A 9073-nucleotide genomic window follows, 5' to 3' on the forward strand; every position below is an offset into this window, starting at 1 on the left:
TAGTGTCCAAAGATGTGTAGGTTAGGGTGGATTGGCCGTGCTAAATTGTCCCTTAGTGTCCAAAGATGTGTAGGTTAGGGGGGATTGGCCGTGCTAAATTGCCCCTTAGTGTCCCAAGATGTGTAGGTTAGGGGGATTGGCCGTGCTAAATTGTCCCCTTAGTGTCTGGGTTAGGGGGGATTGGTTAGGGTGGATTGCCCCTTAGTGTCTGGGTTAGGGGGGATTAACTCTGTTGGTGAAATGTGTTCTTTTGTCTTCAGTCCTGTTGTGGGATCTTCAAACTGAACAGCCATGGGTGACCCTGGGAATGATGGAGGAGCAGCTAGAACCATTCCGGAGAATGAGCAGGGTGAGAAAAATATCCTTCTGTTTGTCTAATCCCACTCCCGTCACCAGCTCTGGGGTGGGGGAAGGAGTGATTGGGAATCGTTTAACCCAGGCTGGGCCGAGAATGCACCTGGGCCTGGATTTATAGCTCGGGGGTGTCCCCCTCCTGTACACCAGCCCCGATTTAAACATGGTTTTATATTCCTCTGCAGCTCCCACGTTCAGCGAGATCCTCGATCAGTTTAAAGACACAGAGATCCTGTGGATTTACGAACACTATCTCCCTGAACTGCTCAACATTATTCAGGACAACACTGAACTGGTTCTCCAGCAGCTCCAGCAGACAGAGGTGTTCACACCACAGGAAGCAGAGGTAGGGCACCAACAGAGGGAGGGAGGGAGGGAGTGTCACAGTGTGGGGAGGGAGGGAGGGAGGGAGTGTCACAGTTTGGGGAGGGAGGGAGGGAGTGTCACAGTTTGGGGACGGAGGGAGGGAGGGAGTGTCACAGTTTGGGGACGGAGGGAGGGAGGGAGTGTCACAGTTTGGGGACGGAGGGAGGGAGGGAGTGTCACAGTTTGGGGACGGACGGAGGGAGGGAGTGTCACAGTTTGGGGACGGAGGGAGGGAGGGAGTGTCACAGTTTGGGGACGGAGGGAGGGAGGGAGTGTCACAGTTTGGGGACGGAGGGAGGGAGGGAGTGTCACAGTTTGGGGACAGAGGGAGGGAGGGAGGGAGTGTCACAGTTTGGGGACAGAGGGAGGGAGGGAGGGAGTGTCACAGTTTGGGGACGGAGGGAGGGAGGGAGTGTCACAGTTTGGGGACAGAGGGAGGGAGGGAGTGTCACAGTTTGGGGACGGAGGGAGGGAGGGAGTGTCACAGTTTGGGGACGGAGGGAGGGAGGGAGTGTCACAGTTTGGGGACGGAGGGAGGGAGGGAGTGTCACAGTTTGGGGACAGAGGGAGGGAGGGAGGGAGTGTCACAGTTTGGGGACGGAGGGAGGGAGGGAGTGTCACAGTTTGGGGACGGAGGGAGGGAGGGAGTGTCACAGTTTGGGGACGGAGGGAGGGAGGGAGTGTCACAGTTTGGGGACGGAGGGAGGGAGGGAGTGTCACAGTTTGGGGACGGAGGGAGGGAGGGAGTGTCACAGTTTGGGGACGGAGGGAGGGAGGGAGTGTCACAGTTTGGGGAGGGAGGGAGGGAGTGTCACAGTTTGGGGAGGGAGGGAGGGAGGGAGTGTCACAGTTTGGGGACGGAGGGAGGGAGGGAGTGTCACAGTTTGGGGACGGAGGGAGGGAGGGAGTGTCACAGTTTGGGGACGGACGGAGGGAGGGAGGGAGGGAGTGTCACAGTTTGGGGACGGACGGAGGGAGGGAGGGAGTGTCACAGTTTGGAGACGGAGGGAGGGAGGGAGTGTCACAGTTTGGGGACGGACGGAGGGAGGGAGGGAGTGTCACAGTTTGGGGACGGACGGAGGGAGGGAGGGAGTGTCACAGTTTGGGGACGGAGGGAGGGAGGGAGTGTCACAGTTTGGGGACGGAGGGAGGGAGGGAGTGTCACAGTTTGGGGACGGACGGAGGGAGGGAGGGAGGGAGTGTCACAGTTTGGGGACGGACGGAGGGAGGGAGGGAGTGTCACAGTTTGGAGACGGAGGGAGGGAGGGAGTGTCACAGTTTGGGGACGGACGGAGGGAGGGAGGGAGTGTCACAGTTTGGGGACGGACGGAGGGAGGGAGGGAGTGTCACAGTTTGGGGACGGAGGGAGGGAGGGAGTGTCACAGTTTGGGGACGGAGGGAGGGAGGGAGTGTCACAGTTTGGGGACGGAGGGAGGGAGGGAGGGAGTGTCACAGTTTGGGGACAGAGGGAGGGAGGGAGTGTCACAGTTTGGGGATGGAGGGAGGGAGGGAGTGTCACAGTTTGGGGACGGAGGGAGGGAGGGAGGGAGTGTTAGCGGACTGTAATTACCTGGATTATTCTTGATCCCCTTCTTAAAGGAACAATGTTGGCTTTTCTCCAATCCTCTGGGACCTCCTGTAACCAAATACAAAGATTTCTCTGCCAGTAATTTCCTCCCTTGCCTCTCTCAGTATTCTGGGGTTTATGAGCTCCTGGTTAGCGAGGTTGGTACCGTTTCTGATGTTGACACTGGGACTGGACAGGGAACTGACTCCCCTCCCAATTAAAATTTGCAGCTAATAGCAATGTCCTTGAATTAACTGGGTTTATGTAGTTCTGTTTCCCAGTAATGAGGGAAGGACTTTCAGGCTCTGTGGATTAATGAGCTCCAAGCCATGCTGATAGGAAAGTGTTAGGAGTGAAGGTAATATTGTAATTGGACCCTCTACGAAACCCTGGGTATGGAGATCGGGAGAGGACATTGGGAGATCGGGAGATCGGGAGAGGACATTGGGAGATCGGGAAAGGACATTGGGAGATCGGGAGATCGGGAGAGGAGATCGGGCTCACACTCGTCACACCAGGAAAGCAGAGCTGCTGCTGCTGATTGCCTGTTCTCCTGACACATTTATTAACAATAACCTCTCTCTGTAAAAACAGACTGTCTTTCATAGTCTCTGTACAGACAAGACAACACCCCCCCCCCCTGCTAAAAGGCCCCTAAAAGAAGAATAAAGAGCCACAGTGTTTGGACTGCCCCAGTCTCTCTGTCCTCTTCACAGGAACTGCACGAAATCAGGAAGAAAGGGGAGAAGGTGTGCGTGGAGAAATCCATACAGAGTCTTCAGCAGAAGGGCCGCCAAGGGATTATAACGCTCTGGATAATCCTGTCTCATCTCCCCAGCAGCAAAGATGAACATTCCACTCTATCCGGAGTCCTGAGAGAGCTGCAGAAAGAGGGTGAGCGGATTCTCCAAACATCTCCACAACTCCCATCATTTCACAGGGGGGACAGTGTAGAGGGAGCTTTACTCTGTATCTAACCCCGTGCTGTACCTGTCCTGGGAGTGTTTGATGGGGACAGTGTAGAGGGAGTTTTACTCTGTATCTAACCCTGTGCTGTACCTGTCCTGGGAGTGTTTGATGGGGACAGTGTAGAGGGAGTTTTACTCTGTATCTAACCCTGTGCTGTACCTGTCCTGGGAGTGTTTGATGGGGGACAGTGTAGAGGGAGCTTTACTCTGTATCTAACCCCGTGCTGTACCTGTCCTGGGATTGTTTGATGGGGACAGTGTAGAGGGAGCTTTACTCTGTATCTAACCCCCGTGCTGTCCCTGTCCTGGGAGTGTTTGATGGGGGACAGTGTAGAGGGAGCTTTACTCTGTATCTAACCCCGTGCTGTCCCTGTCCTGGGAGTGTTTGATGGGGGACAGTGTAGAGGGAGCTTTACTCTGTATCTAACCCTGTGCTGTACCTGTCCTGGGAGTGTTTGATGGGGGACAGTGTAGAGGGAGCTTTACTCTGTATCTAACCCCGTGCTGTACCTGTCCTGGGATTGTTTGATGGGGACAGTGTAGAGGGAGCTTTACTCTGTATCTAACCCCGTGCTGTACCTGTCCTGGAGTGTTTGATGGGGACAGTGTAGAGGGAGCTTTACTCTATATCTAACCCTGTGCTGTACCTGTCCTGGGAGTGTTTGATGGGGGGACAGTGTAGAGGGGCTTTACTCTGTATCTAACCCCGTGCTGTACCTGTCCTGGGAGTGTTTGATGGGGGGACAGTGTAGAGGGAGCATTACTCTGTATCTAACCCCGTGCTGTCCCTGTCCTGGGAGTGTTTGATGGGGGGACAGTGTAGAGGGAGCTTTACTCTGTATCTAACCCCGTGCTGTACCTGTCCTGGGAGTGTTTGATGGGGTACAGTGTAGAGGGAGCATTACTCTGTATCTAACCCCGTGCTGTACCTGTCCTGGGAGTGTTTGGGGGACAGTGTAGAGGGAGCTTTACTCTGTATCTAACCCCGTGCTGTACCTGTCCTGGGAGTGTTTGATGGGGGGACAGTGTGGAGGGAGCTTTACTCTGTATCTAACCCCGTGCTGTACCTGTCCTGGGAGTGTTTGATGGGGGGACAGTGTAGAGGGAGCTTTACTCTGTATCTAACCCCGTGCTGTACTGGCTCTTTTATTTTATTGTAATCTCACCAATTAAGAAAAGATTTTGATTATTTTTGTGTAGGACGGAATATATTGAACGAAATTCACATTCACCGGGATGGACATCAGGTGTTGTGGAATCTCGAATGTACGAAGAGTGAGATTATGAATTTTACTAACTGCGTAATACAGGGAATGGCACTGTCAGAGGGTCAGTGCTGAGGGAGTGCCGCACTGTCAGAGGGTCAGTGCTGAGGGAGCACCGCACTGTCAGAGGGTCAGTACTGAGGGAGCGCCGCACTGTCAGAGGGTCAGTGCTGAGGGAGTGCCGCACTGTCAGAGGGTCAGTACTGAGGGAGTGCCGCACTGTCAGAGGGTCAGTACTGAGGGAGTGCCGCACTGTCAGAGGGTCAGTGCTGAGGGAGTGCCGCACTGTCAGAGGGTCAGTGCTGAGGGAGTGCCGCACTGTCAGAGGGTCAGTACTGAGGGAGTGCCGCACTGTCAGAGGGTCAGTGCTGAGGGAGTGCCGTACTGTCAGAGGGTCAGTACTGAGGGAGTGCCGCACTGTCAGAGGGTCAGTGCTGAGGGAGCGCCGCACTGTCAGAGGGTCAGTGCTGAGGGAGTGCCGCACTGTCAGAGGGTCAGTACTGAGGGAGTGCCGCACTGTCAGAGGGTCAGTGCTGAGGGAGTGCCGCACTGTCAGAGGGTCAGTGCTGAGGGAGTGCTGCACTGTCAGAGGGTCAGTGCTGAGGGAGCGCCGCACTGTCAGAGGGTCAGTGCTGAGGGAGTGCTGCACTGTCAGAGGGTCAGTGCTGAGGGAGCGCCGCACTGTCAGAGGGTCAGTACTGAGGGAGTGCCGCACTGTCAGAGGGTCAGTACTGAGGGAGTGCCGCACTGTCAGAGGGTCAGTACTGAGGGAGTGCCGCACTGTCAGAGGGTCAGTGCTGAGGGAGTGCCGCACTGTCAGAGGGTCAGTGCTGAGGGAGTGCCGCACTGTCAGAGGGTCAGTGCTGAGGGAGTGCCGCACTGTCAGAGGGTCAGTGCTGAGGGAGTGCCGCACTGTCAGAGGGTCAGTGCTGAGGGAGTGCCGCACTGTCAGAGGGTCAGTACTGAGGGAGCGCCGCACTGTCAGAGGGTCAGTGCTGAGGGAGTGCCGCACTGTCAGAGGGTCAGTGCTGAGGGAGTGCCGCACTGTCAGAGGGTCAGTGCTGAGGGAGTGCCGCACTGTCAGAGGGTCAGTGCTGAGGGAGTGCCGCACTGTCAGAGGGTCAGTGCTGAGGGAGTGCCGCACTGTCAGAGGGTCAGTGCTGAGGGAGTGCCGCACTGTCAGAGGGTCAGTGCTGAGGGAGTGCCGCACTGTCAGAGGGTCAGTGCTGAGGGAGTGCCGCACTGTCAGAGGGTCAGTGCTGAGGGAGCGCCGCACTGTCAGAGGGTCAGTACTGAGGGAGCGCCGCACTGTCAGAGGGTCAGTACTGAGGGAGCGCCGCACTGTCAGAGGGTCAGTGCTGAGGGAGCGCCGCACTGTCAGAGGGTCAGTGCTGAGGGAGCGCCGCACTGTCAGAGGGTCAGTGCTGAGGGAGCGCCGCACTGTCAGAGGGTCAGTGCTGAGGGAGCGCCGCACTGTCAGAGGGTCAGTGCTGAGGGAGTGCCGCACTGTCAGAGGGTCAGTGTTGAGGGAGTGCCGCACTGTCAGAGGGTCAGTGCTGAGGGAGCGCCGCACTGTCAGAGGGTCAGTGCTGAGGGAGCGCCGCACTGTCAGAGGGTCAGTGCTGAGGGAGTGCCGCACTGTCAGAGGGTCAGTGCTGAGGGAGTGCCGCACTGTCAGAGGGTCAGTGCTGAGGGAGTGCCGCACTGTCAGAGGGTCAGTGTTGAGGGGCCCCTGACCCAGTGAGAGGCCAGTGTGTGTGGTGACCTTTGACCCCAGGGTGTGGGTGGAAATAGGTGAAGGGTGAGGAGGGGTTGAGGGTGAGGGAGTGTCTGACCCTCTGTTCTCTGACCTTGCCACAGGCTGCCAGACGGAGTTGAAGGTCTGGGTGACCGGCTGGACGGAGATCTTTGACTATCAGCGCGTTCCCTGGAGGAAGAAGCCCAGGAGAAGTGTCAAGTTGGTAGACCGTTACACCGAGCTGATCGTGGTGCCAACTCACCGACTGAGCAGGGGGCATCACAACGAGATGCTGGGCACTGCCGATATCCACCAGGCCCTGGAGTCCCGAGGGGCAGAGGGACGTGGGATAACCCGGCCAATCAGAGTGGGCCACCTCTTCCGAAAGGCCTATAACTCCACGGGTACGGTGCCCCCGGTGGTGGTGGTGTGCGGGGTCCCTGGAATTGGTAAGACCACCATGATCCAGAAGCTTCTTTACGACTGGGCTGCAGGACACATCTATCGACAGTTCACCTTTGTTCTCCATTTCCAATTCCGTGAGTTGAACCTGCTGGAAGAAAGCTCCTCCCTGGTCGCTATCATTGTCCAGAGACACCCCTTCTTGGAGCTGCACATCCACCAGATCCTCCAGAGACCGGAACAAATCCTCTTTGTCTTCGATGGGCTGGACGAGAGCAAGGAGAAGCTGAACTTTGAGCAGACCTGCACAGACCCGGAGGAGATCCATCCCGTCTCCATCATTGTGGCCAACCTGGTGATCCAGAACCTTCTGAAAGGCTGCTCCGTTCTGGTGACCACTCGGCCCATCGCGCTGGAGACGTTGGAAGCCAGTAAAGTCCAGCGTTACACCGAGATCCTGGGCTTCTCCCAGGAGCAGAAGCGTCTCTATTTTGAGAAATTCTACGGCCATCAGTTGGAGGGCCAGAAGGTCTACAAGCACGTGCGGAGTCACGGGACCCTCTACACCCTCTGCTTTAACCCATCCTACTGCTGGATCCTCTGCTCGGCCTTGGAGGGTTACTTTGGTCGGCGAAGGAGAGGGAGAGTGGTCTGCCCACCTCCCAGGACCATCACCCAGCTCTTTGCCATCTTTGTAGCCAATCTCCTGACCAATCATGCCCGCTACACCTCCCACAAGACCAAATTAATGCTCAGGATCAGCAAGATGGCCTTCACGGGTGTCCGTCTGCGTCGGCTGGTCTTCTACTGGAAAGACCTGAAGGAGAACCAACTGGAATCCTCGCAGTTCCTCTCCGGCTTCCTTATGGAGTTCCTGGAGAGAGATCTCGGCTCAGAAAAGCTAGCCTTCAGCTTCCTCCATCTCACTGTCCAGGAGTTCCTGGCTGCCCTGTACTTCGTCCTCAGCGCTAACTTAGGGGAGCTCAGGAAGGTGCTGGAGGAGGTCGACCTCTGCGAGGACGGCCGCTATGAGATCTTTTCCCGCTTTCTGTCAGGCCTATCCAAGCCCGGTAATTCTCACACTCTGGAGAAGCCCCTGTGTGTCCTTCCCAAGAAACCCTGCTCCATCATTGTGGATTGGCTCCTCAGGAGGACACAGGAGGCCATGGAGAACAGGAACAAGATGAAGCTTCTACAAGCTCTGCACTGCCTCTTTGAAGCCCAACAAGTGAGGCTGGTCCAGCAGACACTGGGCGACGAAGCCACCATCGACCTCTCGTCCCACCGTCTCAACCCTGTTGACTGTGCGGCAGTGGCCTACGCTCTCCAGTCCCTCGACACGGTCGAATGCTTTGATGTCAGCTCTTCGATCACCCAGCCTGAGGGACTCGAGCACCTCATTCCTCACCTCAGCAAGTGTAGGGAGATCAGGTAACGATACGGGGGTGGGGGGGCCGTCGTGTCCCTGACGCCTGCTTGAAGCAGAAACCCAGTTCATCCCATCCCTCTCCCTGCTCCTTCCCGAGAGTCTCGCAGGCTTTTCCCCTTGGGAAAAGTCATTCAGCTCTGCTTTGCAAAGGAAGGTTGTATCTGAGTAATTGGGTTGTTGGGAGAACAAGGAGTGTCAATGAGAGCCGTGTGTTTAATACATAGATCAGAAGACCTTTCCACACAATCTCTTGTTGCTTTCTGTTCTCAGGGTTAGACACTTGCTGCGTATTTAATCCATTAAAGAATGTATTTTTGTTGTAAATCCTGGAATCATTATCTATCTGCCTTCATATCTTTCCAATTGACCAATTAGCCCCTCGTATCCTTATGGGTTCCTTTCACTGAGTCGTAGAGGTTTACATCATGGAAACAGGCCATTCGGCCCAACTTGTCCATACCGCCCTTTTTTTAATCCCCTAAAATAATCCCAATTGCCCACATTTGGCCCATATCCCTCTATACCCATCGTACCCATGTAACTGTCTAAATGCTTCTTAAAAGACAAAATTGTACCCCCCTCTACTACTGCCTCTGGCAGCTCGTTCCAGACACTCACCACCCTCTGTGTGAAAGAATTACGCCTCTGGACCCTTTTGTATCTCTCCCCTCTCACCTTAAATCTATACCCTCTAGTTTTAGACTCCCCTACCTTTGGGAAAATATATTGACTATCTAGCTGATCTGTGCCCCTCATTATTTTATAGACCTCTATAAGATCACCCCTCAGCCTCCTACGCTCCAGAGAAAAAAGTCCCAGTCTATCCAGTCTCTCCTTATAACTCAATCCATCAAATCCCAGTAGCATCCTAGTAAATCTTTTCTGCACTCTTTCTAGTTTAATAATATCCTTTCTATAATAGGGTGACCAGAATCGTTCTCAGATTTAAATCCCTGGCTTCTGATTAAATTGTCACCTCTCGAT

The 9073-nt window shown here is 55.4% G+C and overlaps 1 protein-coding gene across 1 annotated transcript; it reads left to right on the top strand.

Annotated features, from left to right (window-relative positions):
* Nucleotides 1–291: 291 nt before the first annotated feature.
* Nucleotides 292–8091, top strand: LOC145340589 (NACHT, LRR and PYD domains-containing protein 12-like; the record flags this gene model as incomplete). The annotated part of the gene is made up of 4 exons (XM_080185056.1): nucleotides 292–349; nucleotides 540–700; nucleotides 3004–3181; nucleotides 6381–8091. Coding segments are annotated over exons 1-4 (2108 nt in total), but the record flags the coding sequence as incomplete, so codon positions are not given.
* Nucleotides 8092–9073: the final 982 nt, after the last annotated feature.

This window comes from Carcharhinus amblyrhynchos, unplaced genomic scaffold (assembly GCF_965287045.1).
Source record: "Carcharhinus amblyrhynchos unplaced genomic scaffold, sCarAmb.v2.hapA chromosome_1175, whole genome shotgun sequence".
NCBI lineage: Eukaryota > Metazoa > Chordata > Chondrichthyes > Carcharhiniformes > Carcharhinidae > Carcharhinus > Carcharhinus amblyrhynchos.